General features: G+C 47.6%; 1 protein-coding gene across 1 annotated transcript; it reads right to left on the bottom strand.

Moving 5' to 3' along the window:
* Nucleotides 1–16,135: 16,135 nt before the first annotated feature.
* Nucleotides 16,136–17,107, bottom strand: LOC144774016 (olfactory receptor 52D1-like). The gene has a single exon (XM_078659055.1). It carries the CDS (start codon nt 17,105–17,107, stop codon nt 16,136–16,138), a length of 972 nt encoding a protein of 323 aa, XP_078515181.1.
* Nucleotides 17,108–17,792: the final 685 nt, after the last annotated feature.

Genomic DNA, 17,792 nt, shown 5'->3' with positions numbered 1-17,792 from the left:
CTGACTATGCCTGTAACCTCAGCATCATCCGGGACACCAAACTCACCATGAAGCACCACATCAAGGCAGTCTCCTCCTCCTGCTTCCACACCTTAGACTAAGGAAACTCACTGTATGCTGGAATCACCACCCAACTCCTCAAGAGACTCCAGAGTACATAGAACTCAGCGGCCAGGCTCATCGTCAAACTCCCTGTACGGACCCACATAACTCCCACCTTAGGAACCGCCACTAGCTCCCTGTCCAGTAGAGGTACCAGTTTAAAATGTTGACACATGCTTACAAGACACTACACTACCAAGGACCAGCATACATCAACTACTGCCTGAACCTCCACCAACCCATCAGACACCCGCACTCCACCACCTTCACTCACAGACTTCACATTCACTGAAGGTACAGTCGAGATTGTTCCTCCTCCTACCTCGCAGCCAAGTCCTGGAATGACAAACCCCTCCCTCTACGAACATCTCCTTCTCAAGAGCAATTCAGAAAGGCACTCAAGACCTGGCTTTTCATCTGAAACCCACAAGATCCTAGTGCCTGGATATCCTAAGGGGTGATTAGCCGCACTCAGTAAATATTGACTGATGATTGGCTTTTCTGATGCATGGGAAATGGGCGAGCAGGAGGAAGCCGAGCCGAGGTAAATGGTTGTGGTGTGGAAGTTGCCCAGATTTCTGGTCCCTGCTTTTGCAGTGTTTTGTATGTGTGTGGGAAAAGCTTAAAAGAGGGTCCATTTGATTATATGGAGCTAGTGGAGGTCTTTGAGGTGTTTGGGTATGTGGGTGTGGGTTGGGTGTTTCAGAGTGAGTCTGGCTGCTGCATTCTTACTCCTAGGGAGTCTGTTGGGGAGCTGTGCAGTTATGCAGATATAGAGTGTCTCTCTATAATCCATGTTCTAGCCAAATGTCATAGTTGTTTTAGCACACTCTGCTTTCTGTTCAATAAAAGTATTTGTATGTAAGAAGCATCCATGTGCAGTCATTTTAGCTGTAAATAAATAATGGTTGTCATTGGATCCAGAATGTAAAGATGAAGAGCAAAGTCAGCCCTACCTCATTCAAGCCAGTGACTTGGAGTTTACTCACAGACCTCCTCTACACGTGTTTCAACTCACTGGTGTGCTTTAAAAGCTAATGACACAGAATTATAGCAACATATTGTGCATTGATAGAACGAAAATACTTTAGTTAAACTAAATGGTTTCTATGTTGATCTATAGCAGATAATCCTATTGCTTTGTTTGTTTACAAATCAATAAGTATAGAGTGTAGCAAAAGTGGGATTACAACATCTTTTCAATAGATATTGTAGACAAACCTGTTGCCGTCATAATCTAAAAGAAAACAGAGTGACTGCCTCTACACTTACCAAACTTTTGATATGCACTTTTTTGATGAGAGGCAGCAGCCTGAAGCTCATTCTTGGAGAAAACGTAAGTCCTCATCCTCGGAACCATCCCCTCCATGTGGCATGATACCTGGTGCCCCCCGCTCTCTGCAATCCTCCAACACCCATGGACAATAATCCAAAATGTCCACCGTTTCAAGGAGTAAGAATTCAAGGATCCACTGTACCTTTGCCCTTTCAATCAGCGAGGCAGTTTCGAAGTCCGCTGTCAATAATTCCAACAGGGTTGAATCCTTGGATCCTTGAATTCCTACTCCCTGAAACGGTGGACATTTTGAATTATTGTCCACCAAACACTGTGACTTAAGGAAGTGATACTTGCAAATTTTTCCCTGTGAATTGCTGTGGATGACCTCCAATAGAAGATTGGTCCCATTGTGGTTTTATACAGACTGGTACTGCTCAAGAAATCTTTGAGTCCTGAAGATGACCGTGCAGTGATACAGCGGTCGAAACACCGTTGACGCTTGTGTGGCCAAAAATACATAAGGACACATTAGTTATGTTTATGTTGTTCCTTTTCTTGTAACATGTAATGTTGTTGGTTGCCACTTGTCTGGTTTTGTAATATGTTGTTTTGTATACCAGCACTTTGTCTTGAGCATATCTGTTTTTGGTTTTATGTAATAAATAATAAACAATAATTTTTTGATCAATTTATACAATTTTAGGGCTTCTTCTGAATTTTCATTCTTTTCTCCTTTTTCTCCTTTCTTTTTCCTTCTCCATCCCCGCTCCTCAACACCCCTTCCCCTGAACTTTTCCCTTTCTTCCTCTATTTGGTAAGGTTTGCAAATTTCAGTTTGCTGTGTTCAATTTCACATTGTTTCTTCTCTTGAACCAATTCCCAAGGGACTACCAGCATAGGTATTTGGGGCAGGGCTCTTACAAGATCAGTTGACTGGGGGTGAGTGCTTGTATTGTCAACGCTCCGTCCATCATTTCCTTTGGTTTTTCTTTGTTCGCCATTAGTTGGCAGGGTATGCTCAGACGTGAGTCCCTTGCTCACTTTGCCACTGGATTCAAGCAAGCCGGGCTGAAGAAGGCTGAAATGCCAGAAACCGGTCCTCTGTAGCTTGTTTCCGGTCCAGGGAAGGCATGGCTTGGCAGTTCGGGCTGGACTGTTCCCATGAGGCACAGGGTCAGACTGATTTGCATACGGCCATGTCTGAACTCGGGTGGCAGAGTGGGCTAAAGAACTGTGATGGATTAAACCCAGATCAGTTGACTGGGGGTGAGTGCTTGTATTGTCAATGCTCCGTCCATCATTTCCTTTGGTTTTTCTTTGTTCGCTATAAGTTGGCAGGGTATGCTCAGACGTGAGTCCCTTGCTCACTTTGCCACTGGATTTAAGCAAGCCGGGCTGAAGAAGGCTGAAATGCCAGAAACCAGTCCTCGGTAGCTTGTTTCCGGTCCAGGGAAGGCATGGCTTGGCAGTTCGGGCTGGACTGTTCCCATAAGGCACAGGGTCAGACTGATTTGCATATGGCCATGTCTGAACTGGGGTGGCAGAGTGGGCTAAAGAACGTAGATGGATTAAACCCAGATCAGTTGACTGGGGGTGAGTGCTTGTATTGTCAACGCTCCATCCATCATTTCCTTTGGTTTTCCTCTTACAAGAGAGCTCTGACATGAGAGGGGCCGGGCGCGTTTTATTACTGGAGCTGGGGTTCTATTTATTAAATTCAATAAGTGTTATTTTTATCTTTTGTACTTTGCAAAGGTTTCTTTTAAATCATGCAATAAAGTCTTATCTATCTACGCATTTGCTAGAATCCCCAGGGACTCCGCCTACTCCGTCTACAAGGATAGGGGACAGGGGATAGCCATGCATGTTATAAGTTGCTAATAATAATAATACGACTGCAGGATCACCTCCTGTTACCAGCAACAAATAATTAAATATTTTTTTAGACCACTTCATCCTTTAGGCACACATTAAAAGTTGTAAAAAATTGGAAGCCTTTAGAAAGAAATATTTCACAAACTAATTTGATGTGTAGCGGGAAAAATATTGTGTAAATTCCACAGAATATGTTACTTGGTATATTTGTATGTCACAAAACCCAACTTGGAATTGCAAATGCAGTATCAGCAAGACATCTGCTAATGTAAATATCCTCCAAGTCACTTCAATATTATAGACTTGAAGACTTACTAATTGGTAATTTTGGGTGTGGTCATAGGTTCAAAACAAAAACATACAACAATTATTTGCCATTGAAACTGCAAAGCCATTGTAGTGACACACCTGCGAAAGTGTAAGTCGTTTTGCAAGAGAGGTTCACAAAATCAGTCATGCACTGCTAGTCAACTTAGTACTACAATCCAACCAGGTACACAGTTACTTCCACCCAACATTATTTAGTCACATGCAACACACAGGCCAAGGATCTGAAGTGGAATACAAGAAAATGATGGATGCAAGGTATCACATTGACAAACCAAAGAAAGATAGTTTAACATTAAAGTTAAATAGAACAGCAGTATATACCCATAAGTCTCACCACAGTATCAATATATCCACACAACAGTATTCACATGCTAATTATTCACATTTATGTTGGGGTTTCCCACACCAGGTTCTAAGACACATTTTTATATTCGGGGCAGTTCGTACCAAAGCATTCATAATTTTCCGCAAAATATACCCAAGCAAAGTTAGCGCCCATTTTGCCAATTTTGTTGAGGATCCAGGGTGTATGGATTTCCCGCGAGGTTGCACAAAACATTGCCAAAATGTGACAACGTTTTCTGTTTTTTTAAATAATGCTGCACAACAAAGTGTGTATAAAAAAGGCATCAACAAAAGTTGTGCTGTGCTAAGAGTTCCCTCGTCCCAGCTTTCAGAAAGATCGGACATGCATAGATATTTGTTTCAGCACAGTTTTTGCAATTTTCGAAGTGGTTGTCAATATTTCCTATTTTTGACGTTTCTACCTACTTGCAATTTGTGGGTGAATGTGGCATACAACATAAACAGATTTCTAAAAAACAGAGGTAATTCGCAAGTCAGCAATGGTTCACTGGTTTAGATGACCCTGGTTTTCTCAAATTATTTGTTGAAATCAAAAAACTGATGAATGTAAATAAGAAAAAACTGAAATATGTGACAATTTGTTCATCTGTATTTTATTTTGCCCCGATGGACGACCTACAAAGGTCATATAGTGTTATATTCATTTTACTCTTATAATCGCTGATATATATTGTATTCTTTTGTTATCCTAACACAACAAGTATAGAGACACATCAATTGAGCTGCAGCTTACACAGATTGGTAATTGTGTATAACCAGTCTTCAATCAATATGGTGAAACTTGTGAATAAGAAATTGGTATGAATGGAAGATATGCATTTTCTAAATGCTTTAGAATCTGGATTTAGGGATAGCGGTTATTCAAACTAACTTTGGGGTTAGCTGTGTATTGTGATTTGGAGGGTGTTTTGCAAAAGTGTTGTTTCTTGCACACTCACTCATCAGTGGAGACAAATTTAACGTATAATAACAAATGTGTTCTGCATCTTTAGGTTCTCACACTTCTCTCGATAAAAATGGTTCCCCTCTTGTCTGTATTCACCCATCACCCATGACAGGAAAGGCTCTAAAATTCAATATGGAGACACCAATAGTTTTTATTGGGTTTTCAGTCTTTCTGAGGATGTCATTAGCTGCTACGTCAGAGCCCTTGCTCAACTTGTGCACATATTAATTTCTACTAAACATTTCTGAAAACTAGAAACTCAGGCGAGCCCAGTGTGATATGGCTCATGTGAAAGCCACCACTTTTTCTTACAAAAAGTGCACTGCAAACATCAAACTGTGCATAAACTCACAGGATTTCATCACGTTCTGAAAGGGAACCTTCCAGATTATGCAGAGATCAATAAACGCCCTACCACCCAGCATTCTCACACCTCTCTTGATGATGTGGGTGGGACAGGAAAGGTCCCAAAATTCAACTTGAAAATATCACGATCTTTAAGTTGCATTTCAATCTTTTTGAAAATGTGGGTAGCTGCAGTATTTGGGCCCGCAGTCAAATGGCATTGTAGGTAACCGACCACATGTAGACATTTCTTAAAATTAGAAGCATACCTTTCCAGCAGACAAACAGAATAATCCCACACGCTGGATGTGTGCTTTAAACTGCAGCAAATGTAAAACATGGGTTTTTTGAGACATGGAAATGTTTCTCTTTTTGAGCAGCTGCTTCAAGGGGGTTTTAATTTTTTCTGCACTGACCCTTCTGGCTACCTTAGTGGAGCAGGCTCTGTGTCAAACATATGAGTGATTGCACTGTAATGCCCCAGTAATGCCCCTTTGCACAAAGTGATGCATTGCCATCTAAAGCACCTTTTGTGCTAAAAAGGGGTACATTTCTAATGGAAAGTAAACGCCGCTTTGCTATGCTTCGTGGCACGTTGTTTTAGTACAAAAAGTTTGGAAATCTGTTCCCAAATGTTTTTGGCATATTAGATAAGATGCTGGGATCACATACCACAATAGTCCACATAATTGAATTTGTATATTTCAGAAATGGCCAAGTCATACTGCAGCCATTCCACATAGCGAGTGAGAAGAATCTAGGAGTTCTTTTGATACAATTTTGACATAAAGGTGGGCTGAAAGAGGCTACACTCCTTACATTGGTCCTCCCCCTGGGGGCATGAATACTGTCTAGTATCCTGGGATGGGGTCTCAAGGCAGTCCAGCACTCCATCCCATTCCTTTTATCACTTTGTTTTCTTGATAGTCCATTGACCTTAAACCCTCTGGTGTGGGCAGATAGTGGTGTCCCCCCCCCTCAATCCATCCTACGGGGGGATCAGAATCCAACCAGACCTTGCCATGAGAATGGCTGCAATCTTCATGCTAGACAAAACATTGGGCAGAAAGACTGCTTGAAATCCAGGTTCAGCAGGTGTGGCCAAATGCCAGTTAGTACTTCAACATCCCATTCTTATAACCCTCCCCCACTGGGCACGAAATACACATCAGACACGTGTTCTCTATTTCCACCATAGATCTTTCTTCACACCAGGTGAGTCCAGAACAGACCAGGCTAATTTGGCTGATTACCAAAATATGCCATCTTCAGTGCATGCATGAACTCAGGCAGTTCACATTGGTACTGAGGCAAGGGCAATAGCAAAGCACATAGCCATGGGTTGAACATGCTGCTCTTTCTTTCACTCACGGACTCGCTGACTGTGACCACTTCCATTATTTTTTTTTTGCCTCTGGGCCATTGTCTGTAATACATCAAAAGTGCACAGGAGGGGGCGTGGCCAAGATGGCGTCGGAGTAGGACGCGCTTTTCGGTCCCTCCGGCGCCGTTATCATCACAGCTTTGAATATCTCCCCGCAGGGTGCCCATCTGCGGTCCGAGAGGGGTGTCGAGAGCCCGGAAGCACCTTAGAGACCCAGGCGGCGCCTTTTTCCGGACCCGACAGCTTTTACCGGAGCCGCGGAGAGGTGCGGCCTGTACGATCTGTGCATCCCCGGGGTCGCGTGGCAGCAGTGCGAAACCTGTGGTGCTCCTGGCGAGGCGCCAGATACCCCGGTGACGGGGAGAACAGACTTGGCGCTTCTACTCCCGGCAAGCGATCACGGGAGAAAGCGAGGGCAGCCCGGCATCGCGGACATGCGGCAGAGCACCCGGAAGCGGCCCTCTTATACGATCTTAGAGATCCTGCAGAGGCGACGCCCCGACCCGGTAGAGCAGAAGGCGGTCGGCAGGGCGACCCCCCCTCTCTTTTTTCGGTCCGCGACTCGGCGGATGGCGCTTGGGCCTCACGGGGTCTGGGCCCAGAGACCTTCTGACGGGGGCACCAGTAACACGCAAGGTGCCCGGAGAATCCAACCATAGGGCCCTCAGGGGAGCATCGCCGGACGGCGCAAGAGAGAGGTGAGGCCTACGGTTCTATGGCGGTTGCACGGTGCCTGGGACTGGAGGTCTATGGAGCGTGACACTGGCCAGGGCTGAAACGGGAAGTGCGAGGCCTAGTGTTGCGGCCTGACCCTATGCTGTGTGGCAGCCTGCATTCCGGGGCCCAGAAAGGCACACAGCAGTCGGCGTCACCGGTCAGTGATAAATCCCTGCGCCACGACGACCCTGAGGCGCCAACCACCAAAGCTTTTATGTTGGAGCTTTTTGCGGCGAATAAAGAGGACATTACGGAGCTGCGCTCCCAGCTAGCGTCAGACCTGAGGGAGGTGCGACGAGATGTGGATGCGGTGGGGGAACGGGTCGCAACGCTGGAGGAGCATGACCTGAGCACCGCGGAGGATGTGCACCCGCTACAGCAAGATGTCTTACTCCTCACGTAGCAAAACCTTGACCTCCAAGCGCACACGGAAGATTTGGAGAACAGGTCTCGGCGGAATAACATTCGGATATGGGCAGTGCCGTGGAAAGGCGAGGGGACGGACCTGCGAGAATATGTGGAGGCACTCTTCCGGCACATCCTGAACGATGAGGAGGTACAGGAGATGAAGATGGAAAGAATGCACCGAGTTGGCCTTCCAAGGGGTCCCAAGGCTCCGCCTCTGGACATTCTGGTTTGTGTCCATGACTTTCAGCTCAAGGAAAGAATTTTGAGGATGGCGCTCGATCACTCTCCCCTAGAATTTCGTGGTCATCGGACTGTGCTGTACCAAGACCTTGCGGCCTCTACTAAACGCAGGGGCTTCCGGCCAGTCACTACTTTCCTGCGAGAGCAAGGGATACCCTACTCATGGGGGCACCCGTTCAGACTTATCTTTAAATGGAAGTCCAAACTTATCCAGATTCGGTTGCTAGAAGTGGCCTGCAAACTCTTGGGATTGGATCCAGCTAACAACCCGACCGACACCAATGTCTCCCCTTCCCGGCAACGGCTCCGTTCCCAAGAATGGCAGAAGGTCGGCGAACCGGCAACAGCGACGAGACCGGATCTCTCGGTCACCTTGCGCGAAAGGGGGGCAGCAGTGGCGTCTGTGGCCAGGGTGACAGAGGCCACAACGGACGCGCAAGGACACTGTCTTGAGCACACATCCTGTGGGCGGTTGGCTGGTGCCGGAGGGAACCAACCGTTGGTTCCAGAAGAAGATCCCGCTGGATGTCAGGGTAGAACGGATGAAGATCGCCAGTTCCACCTGTGGGCGTCTTCCTTTCTACTTCACCAATCATCTTCGGATGATGGACAATAAGTATGTTTCGATTTGTTGGATTTCTTACGGTTTTCTTCTTCTTCTTTTCAGGGGCTTTGTTGGGGGAGGGGGGAGGGAGTGGGAGGGAGGGCACGTTCCAGGTCCGGAGACGTTTTTGGTGCTACATTGGGTGACCCACATTCTTACAGGCAGGGAGCGTGAGTTGCGATACTTCCTGCAGAGTAGACAGCTTCAAATAGGGAGGCTTTGGCTAGCAAGTGACACAGCATTTTGGGGGGCTCCAGTTCCTCGCAGGATGACCCATGCCCCCGACTGAATTTAGGGTCCTCACGCTGAATGTGCGAGGACTTAACAACCCGGTGAAACGGAAGGCGATACTCTCCCTTCTGGAAACCTCCACCACGGACATCTGTCTTCTGCAGGAAACCCATCTTTTGCAGAGAGACTGCTCCAGGATGCGGTCTCGCTGTTTCCCGCACCAATTCTACTCCTCATCTCCTAAGACGGCCGGGGTGGCAATACTGGTGGCCCAACGGTTCAAGGGGAAGGTGTTGCAGAAAGGGGTGGAAATGAAGGGGCGGCTGTTATCATGCAGATTCTCCCTGGGGGGGGACCACTTTTTCGGTGTGCTCTATTTATGTTCCAAATGAAGGTCAAGAGAAGTTCTTACATACAGCCCACAAAGAGGTTGCCACTTCACCTGACTGCCACATCCTGGAGGGTGGGGATTTGAACTTGGTAATGTACACTTTGCAGGACAGGTCAGGGCAACGCTACCCGCAGGCTGGAGCCCTCTCTGTAGATGGATTGGCTAGACTGGAGGACATGGGTATGGTGGATTTGTGGCATAGCTTTCACCCGGGCGAGAAGGGATATACATACTACTCTCACGCTCACAAAACCTATGTGCGCCTAGATCACTTCTTAGTTTCTTCCCCTTTGCATGCGCTCACTAAGGAAGTTGAAATTGCTGCTCCGTCCCTGTCTGATCATTCCCCAGTGGTGGCGGTGTTTGCCCTCCCCCCGATGACCCGAACATCACGCTCTTGGAAATTGCGCGACACACTACTGCATCGGGCTGAGGTGGTGGAAAAGCTTAAGGTGACTATCAGAGATTACCTAGCGCACAATAACACCAAAGACACCTCTTTGGCCACTCGCTGGGCGGCGCATAAGGCAGTACTCCGTGGTGAATTGATCGCGGTCTCGGCGGCGGAGAACGAGGAGCGCGCACGCAAGCGAGAGGAATTATCACGGAAAACGCTTGAACACGAGCACATGCACCAACGCACGGGAACGCCAAGAATATGGAGACAGTTATGTCAGGCTCGACAGCAACTGGCGGCGCTGATCCAAGATCGAGCGGAGTACGCAGCGTTGAGGGTGCGACACCTATATTACACGGGGGTGACCGGTGTGGAAGGTTGTTGGGGAGTGCACTGAGGGAGGTACAGCAGCGGCATTCGGTTCAGGAGATCATCACGCAGGACGGGGGGTGGTCACCGAAGACGCGGACATTGCTGTGGCCTTCAGCGCCTTTTATACATCCCTGTACGTGGGGTCTTGCTTGGATCCGGCGGAAGGTGAACAGTTCTTGGAGTCTATTCCCCTCCCGTCCCTAACCCCGGAGCAGGCGGAGTCGTTGGACCGGCCTATTCGACCGGAAGAGGTCGTTGCGGCTATCTCCCGCCTCAAACTGGCCAAAGCTCCCGGCCCGGAAGGTTTTTCTGCCATTTTTTATAAGACGCTCTGTGCGCACGTTGTGCCGCTGCTGACCACTCTTTTTAATTCCTTCACTGATCCTGGAACAATTCCGAGAGATCTTCTAGACGCCACTATTTCCGTCATTCCCAAGCGATGGAAGGACCGGTCACGCTGCGAGGCCTACTGATCTATTTCTCTACTCAATGTAGACCTCAAGCTCCACACTAGTATTCTGGCGACTCGGCTCGCGCCACTCATGCCAAGCCTGATTGACCCAGACCAGGCGGGAATTATCCCTGAGCGCCAAACAGTGGACAACACGAAGAGGGCGCTGCACCTCATAGAGAAAGCCACGTGGACGGCAGGAGAGTGCATGTTTCTAGCGATCGACGCCGAGAAGGCGTTTGATCGGGTGCACTGGCCTTACTTATAGCAGGTGTTGGTGAAAGCGGGACTGGGCGACAAATTTCGTACGTGGGCCCTCAACTGCTATTCGTATCCCACGGCGACGGTCAAGGTCGATGGACACTCCTCGCCTCGCTTTCCTATCGAGCGTGGCACAAGACAGGGGTGCCCGCTGTCGCCCCTGCTGTTTGCCTTGTACATGGAGCCGCTGGCACAAATGATGCGGCTTAATCCGGAGGTCCATGGCATTAAGATCGGAGCCTATACACACACCATCAGCCTCTATGCCAATGACGTCCTTTAATCTCTATCTTCCCTGGCCACTTCCCTGCCTACCTGCGTGGAAAGTCTTGACACCTTCTCTAGGGTGTCGGGATTTAAGGTTAACATGGCCAAGTCGGAGGCCTTGGATCTTTCTCTAGAGGCAAACACTCGATCTCACCTACAGAATAGTTTTCCATTTCGCTGGAAGCACACGACCGTCCCTTACCTGGGAATACACCTTGCCCCCACGCTGCAGGACACGGTTCGGGTCAACTACACGCGCCTGAGCCTTCTTATCCGCAAGGAACTAAGTCGGTGGAAACATTTGCGACTGTCCTGGTTGGGTAAGGTGGCAGCTGTCAAAATGACGGTCCTGCCGCAGGTTCTTTACTTATTTCGGGCCATCCCCCTCCGCCCACCGGACGGTTGGCTCCGCCAGACGCAAACCGAACAGGCACAATTCATATGGAACGGCAGAAAGCCTAGAATGAAACTTAGATTGGCGATGCTGCCACCGAGAAGGGAGGTGTGGGTCTGCCGGACCTCCTGTTGTATTATCAAGCAACCCGACTGAGAACTTTAGTTGAATGGAGCAGATGGGAGTCAGAGAAACACTGGCTTTTTCAAGATCAGGCTATAGCAGGCCGCCCACTCCAGGAAGTGCCCTTTCACCGCAAGCAATTTCAAAAAGGGGGTGGTGATGGACAGAGTATCTGAGTTAATCAGAACACTCCTACCCAGTCAACAGATCAGGGCTTGATCCATCACCGTTTTTTAGCTCACTGCACCATCCCAGTTCAGAACCTGGCTATATGCAAATTATTCTGTCCCTGGCCCAGTGCATCATGGGAACAGGGCAGACCAAACTACCAAACCAATTCTTCACTTGAAAGGAAACAAGCTTCCGGGGACCGGTTTCTGGCATTACAGCCGTCTTCGGCCCGGCTTGCTTGAATCCTGATGGTGCAGTGAGCAAGGGACTCATGTCTGAGCATACCCTTCCACACTCATGGTGGCCAAAATAATTTCAAAAAGGGGGTGGTGATGGACAGAGTATCTGAGTTAATCAGAACACTCCTACCCAGTCAACAGATCAGGGCTTCATCCATCACCGCAAGCAGCACAGACCTCCTAATCTTAACACTTCCTACATCACTAGGGTACCTCTGGAGGTGTGGGATAGCACCAATCTGAAACATGATCTAACCACCTTCCCGTCCCCGCTTACACCTCTGCTGGAGAACCCCGATTTCACCCCCGGACAGGACGTTGTGGCTTACGAGAAGTGGCGCCCGGCGGGATGCAGGTCCCTGTTCCACATGTACCATTGTGATGGCATCATTCCCTTCGAAACATTCAAGCAGGACTACGGCCTGCCGGAGTCGGAACGCCTCAGATATTTACAAGCACGGCATTGGGCTCTTAACGGTCAGGTACGGGAGGCAGCGGCCAGGCGACTGCGGCCTTATGAGTATTGGTTGATCACGAGAACGACGGATAAGCGCCTCATCTCTGACCTCTATCGCATGTTGTTAGACCGCTACTCCCATGCATATAATTCAGGTAGGGCCCGATGGGAGAGGGAACTAGGACGCACACTCAGCTCTAAAGAAAGGGATGGTATATACTATCGTGCGCGGCACTCCGCCTACCACATGGGCTTGACTGACACACTTACCAAGATAGTAGCATATTGGTACTACACCCCAGAAAGGTTACATGAAATGGATCGCAGTAGGGAGGCAACATGCTGGCGCAGCTGCGGGGAAACGGGGTCCTTGGTACATCTTCTCTGGGACTGTGTACACCTCCGGGGTTACTGGAAGTCAGTCTTAGATGAGGTTGATGCCCACTTCGACACTGAAATCCCAAGATTCCCCTCCTATGTTCTTCTAGGCCTCCCGAATCCCGTTACATATCCGTTACGATCGCGCAGGGGCAGACTGATCACCATCGCTATTGGGTCCGCATTGCAGAACATCTTGTCCCTCTGGCGCACCGCACACATTCCCTCGTTTCAGGGGTGGCTGCATCGACTATGGGCAGTGCTGGGAATGGAAAAACTATCCTTGTTCAAAGCGGGGAAGGGTGCAAAGTACGTGGACCTGTGGCAACCTTTCCTATCCATTTTAGCCAGGGAATTCAGAGAAGTCACGTGCCCTAGGTACTTGCGTATCTTGCGTCTGTCTCAAGCTGAGGGCTGCTGAGTTGGGAGAAGGATAACCCTATGCGGGGGTAGGATCGGACCTGGACCTGGGTTTGGGGGAAGAGGGAGGTAGGGAGGGGTGTTGGAGTTGGGGCTCGGGTGGGGTGGGGTTTTGTGGGGGGGTTCTTCACTATTCTGATTTTTTAGCTTTCCGGTTCTAAGGACGAGGCCATACGGCCACATTGCTTGTTCTATTACAGCGGTACTGGAGGTACGCCTGGATGGCTTAAGGTTGGGGGGCTATTGCTGGGGGCATGTAGAATGGCCTCGAGACAATGGGTCACATGGATTCGCATGTCCTATTCTCCAACACGCATCTCGGCGGGCTGTAGGTTGGGGGTGACGGACTCAAAGGGGTGGGATTGCGGCTAGTGTCCATTTGCTTCCTGACACTTCACGTGATGACAACACATTGCTCTGGGTACACACTTTCCCCCTTCCTCCTCCCCCTTCTCTCCCCCTCCCCTTTTTTTCTCTGCTTTAAGACGCGGCCGGCCCCTCGGGGTTGTAGGCGGCATGCTGTGTTTAACACTTGTTGTACCACCATGGTCTTTGAAGTGAACGTACGGAATTACTTTGCTGAGCCGGCCCACTGGGTTGTAGGCGTTTTCTGTTCTGTCTATTGTGCTCAAATGTTATCAATAAACAGATTTAATACTAAAAGTGCACAGGCAAAGGGTCCCCTGTTTCTATGGAGCCACAGCCAAGCCAAATGAGGGAACATCCTCTTTAGATTGTTCCATGTGTGCTGGTGTTATCCACATGTGCATCCATCTTAAAATAGGTTTTATCCATTTAAGATGGATGCCCATGAGTCCACATCATGCTGACAGTTCATCATGACCTCATAACAAATCCCTGCCATCACGCAATATGCGTGGCCTGCCCACACCCTAGTCATCATTCCGACTTCAGTGGGCACCAAGGCGCATGCGCGACACACCGGCGCATGCTCACTCAATCAGTCCCTGAACCATCAGCCAATACGCATGCGCTAACTACCCGCGCATGCGCAATATCGCGCACTACTCCATAGCGCATGCGCGCTCAGCCCGACAATGACATGGCTATCAGCGCGCACCCCTCCCTCTGTTTTTACCACACACAGGTGAAACCAACCAACTAGGAAGTACAAATAAGAGACCGGACGCCCCATTTCCCTCATAACGGGCGCCGCGGAAGGACGAATAGGTCCAAGGAGGAACCAGACCGAAATACTCGTGAGTAAATTAGAACTACTACAGCTACAAACAGGGTAAGCCAACACCTTTTTTCCCTACAGGTGGGACATATGTTGAACAAACTTTTATCCCAACAGGGTCTCTTTCTCTGCCAGGCGACCCATGAAGCTTTTTACAAGATAAAACAGAGTGAGGACCCAGTATTACACTTACCTGTACCTCACCTTGTAAATACGCTCTTTTAGCCCACCACCAAAACACTATCGGTTTTGCTAAAACCCTCACCAGCTTCATGCACGTGCCATGAGCTCACCATAGCCGATTATAGGTCGTACACCACCTTATAAGCGGGCATCTTGTGGTACAACATTTTACCATACTGATATGACTCTACCGTGTACGTCTTGTCTTTGTCCTATGTGTTATATGTAGTCAAGCTTGAGGGAATCCCCTCTAACAGCTATAGCACCTTAGCGTGCGCCACACATAGCCAAAAGACTACACAACCACTTAAAATTAAGTTTATTCTGCACTTTTCACATAGTAAATGGTCCTGAGGAAAGCCAGCTTAAAATTAACAAGGCACTGGCTGAAACATGTAGACCGCACTAGACGCTGGAGGTCATAATAAGCACTCCAATACGTCTCCTTGCCTTTTATCCGCTAGCAGAGGCCCAGTTCATTAAAGATAAGCAACCCTCGGGTGCTGGGACCTCCTGCATAGCTTTTATAAACTTCACCTCTCTCACCCTTTTTCACCGCACACTCAGCAACATACCAGCTTCGCAGTCTCCTGGCGTTGAAGCACACCCGGGGCACATTCGGTGCCACTGTGGTGGGCCCGATGATGAAGCATGCCACCGACTAGGTAGGTGGGTGAGGGCTTTATGAGGAAAACAGTGTTTTTCCTTACTCTTTGTTGCTCCTTGACGTACCCACCTGAGTCTCCTATATCCTACTAAACCAGCTAGCCCTTATTGATATATGTACATGAGTGCATTTGCACTTACATGTTCAGCAGTGCTAAGCTACGGACTTGTGTTATTGGGCAAACCCATTCAAACATGGCCACCTTAGATGCATACACATTCACTAGAGCCATTTTTGATCTGTGTGTTCAAATATTACAAAGCCATTCAATGATGGCAGCTATGGACGCACTTGCCTCGTTGGTGGCCATTTTGAATGCATTTCTAACCTTCCAACAACAATGAAGATGCAGCCACATCCACTGTGGCTATCTAACAAAAAAACTTTATGCCAATGCCAGTGGGTTTGACTTTCAAGACCTATTGGCGGTTGCCAATTATTGTCAGAAACTCAAGTGAAATTTCCATGCTGTAAGTTTTGTCACATTATTAATGCCAAAAACCTTTGTAAATTGCCCATATTGAGACTAGACATTGATTTTTTGTCTAAATGACATTTTCTAGGGCACACAGCTCTGAGCTCAAACTAAGTCAGCAGGTGTAGGCGTGAAATATGGCAATATGGAGTTTTAAACAATGTGATTTTTTCATTCACATATACAATTGAGAAGTCTGTATTATTTTGTGAGCATTCAAGCCAATTGGTTACTTGTGTCAAATATTTTAAAGAACTTTAAACGTGTTCCACTAGAATGTTTATTGCAATAGTTGAATCCTCTGCCATGATTGCTTGCATTTGAAGTGAACCAAGGTGCACTTTGGTACTTGAGTGAGCCAAGTGAGTGGAAATATACCTATACCCTTCAAAAACATGTATGATGTACACCATACCAGACCACTATTCCCCTGCAGAAGGACTATTTGAGCCACCCTGAATTCACATTTTATGCCGGATGAGCATGCTGTAAACTCTTCTTCGAATCTGCTTGGTTCTCGCACCATAGACCAGTGGGTTAATCATGGGCGGGATCAAGAGATAACTAATCGCGAAGAGAATGTGAACGTGAAGAGCCACATGATGGCCAAACCTGTGTGCCATGAAAGTGAAGAGTGCGGGGACGTAAAAGAGTAATATTGCACAGAGGTGAGACCCACAGGTGCTGAAGGACTTGAGACGCGCCTCGTTGGATGGGAGGTGTAGGACAGAGCGAAGGATCATGTAGTAAGACAAAGCAATGAGAATCACATCCATCCCAGCCCCAAAGAGAGACACAACCAAACCATAGAGGATGTTAGTGGCAGCATTATCACAAGCTAATTTCACCACTGCCATGTGCTCACAGTAGGTGTGGGCAATGATGTTGTTTTCACAAAATGACCTGTTTTGCAAGAGGAAGAGAAGTGGCAAGCATAGGAAAACTGCTCTCATAGACACTATGAGTGCAATCTTTCCAATGGTAGAGTGAGTTAAGATAGTTACATGTCTTAGTGGAAGGCAGATGGCAACAAAGCGGTCGAAGGCCATGGCCACCAGGACCCCGGATTCCAAAGCGGAAAAGGAGTGAATGAAGAACATTTGTGAGAGGCATGCCTCAAACCTGATCCCTCTGGATTGAAACCAAAAAATACCAAGCATTTTAGGCACAACAGAGCTTGATAATGTCAGGTCAATGAGGGCCAGCATGCAGAGAAAGAGGTGCATGGGATCCTGGAGGCTCAGGTCAGTTTTCACAATCAGTAGGATAACTACATTTCCAACAACCACTATGCCATACATGAAGCAGAAAGGGAAAGCAATCCAGAAGTGAGCATACTCCAGCCCTGGTATTCCGAGTAGAAGAAATGTAGAAGGATGGACATTAGTAAAATTTAGATGTATAATACTTCGATGCCGTGCAGAGATGAGCATAGTCTCCAAGAACCTATGAACAAATAAAGGAGAATTGATGTTTACTATTTAAAAAAGCATAACAAAGCATAATAAAGGAGAGAGTAAGCATTTGTTCATTTAGAGTGAAAATGAGCTTTATAGATACGTCATGTTATGTTATGACATGTTATTTAATGTTATGTTAAGTTATATTTTGCCATGCTATGCCATACCATGCATTGTCATGTCATATTATTAGAATGTTTAGCATCAGGACAAAAAGCTTGCTTCATCCTCCATTGTTTACTTTGTCCTTTACATTTTTTTTACCTAGAAGTTCATTTTCACTTTTTAAAATGTGGAACTACAGAACATTGATAACAAAGACATGCATAAAATCCCACTGTGGATCTGGCTCTGGAGTACATCATTTTGTTTTTAATGGTGCAATTAGTGGGAAATGCTCAGATCTCCATGCTTTTTCTATCAGCACACAATCTTTTAATTTTTGGCAGACACCTAGGGGTATATCTATACCCGGTGTGTGTTGCTGTTGCACCAACAACGTGGTACAAGGGTGACGCAAACCTTACATTAGATTTTTGACGCCACACAAAGCCCCTTGGTAGTGGCTCCAAAATATAGAGTAATGCAATGCAGCACTAATTGCTGTGTTGCGTTACTCTGCTCTGAGTAGGCATTTATGGGCATTGCATTGGTGTTG

This window comes from Lissotriton helveticus, chromosome 8 (assembly GCF_964261635.1).
Source record: "Lissotriton helveticus chromosome 8, aLisHel1.1, whole genome shotgun sequence".
NCBI classification, from domain to species: domain Eukaryota; kingdom Metazoa; phylum Chordata; class Amphibia; order Caudata; family Salamandridae; genus Lissotriton; species Lissotriton helveticus.
The sequence above is the reverse complement of the archived record's forward strand: the minus strand, read 5'-3'. Positions and strand labels throughout refer to the sequence as shown.

Bases quoted from the DNA above. Each gene is read 5' to 3' on its own strand.
- LOC144774016 (XM_078659055.1), bottom strand. From the start codon at position 17,107: ATGCTCATCTCTGCACGGCATCGAAGTATTATACATCTAAATTTTACT.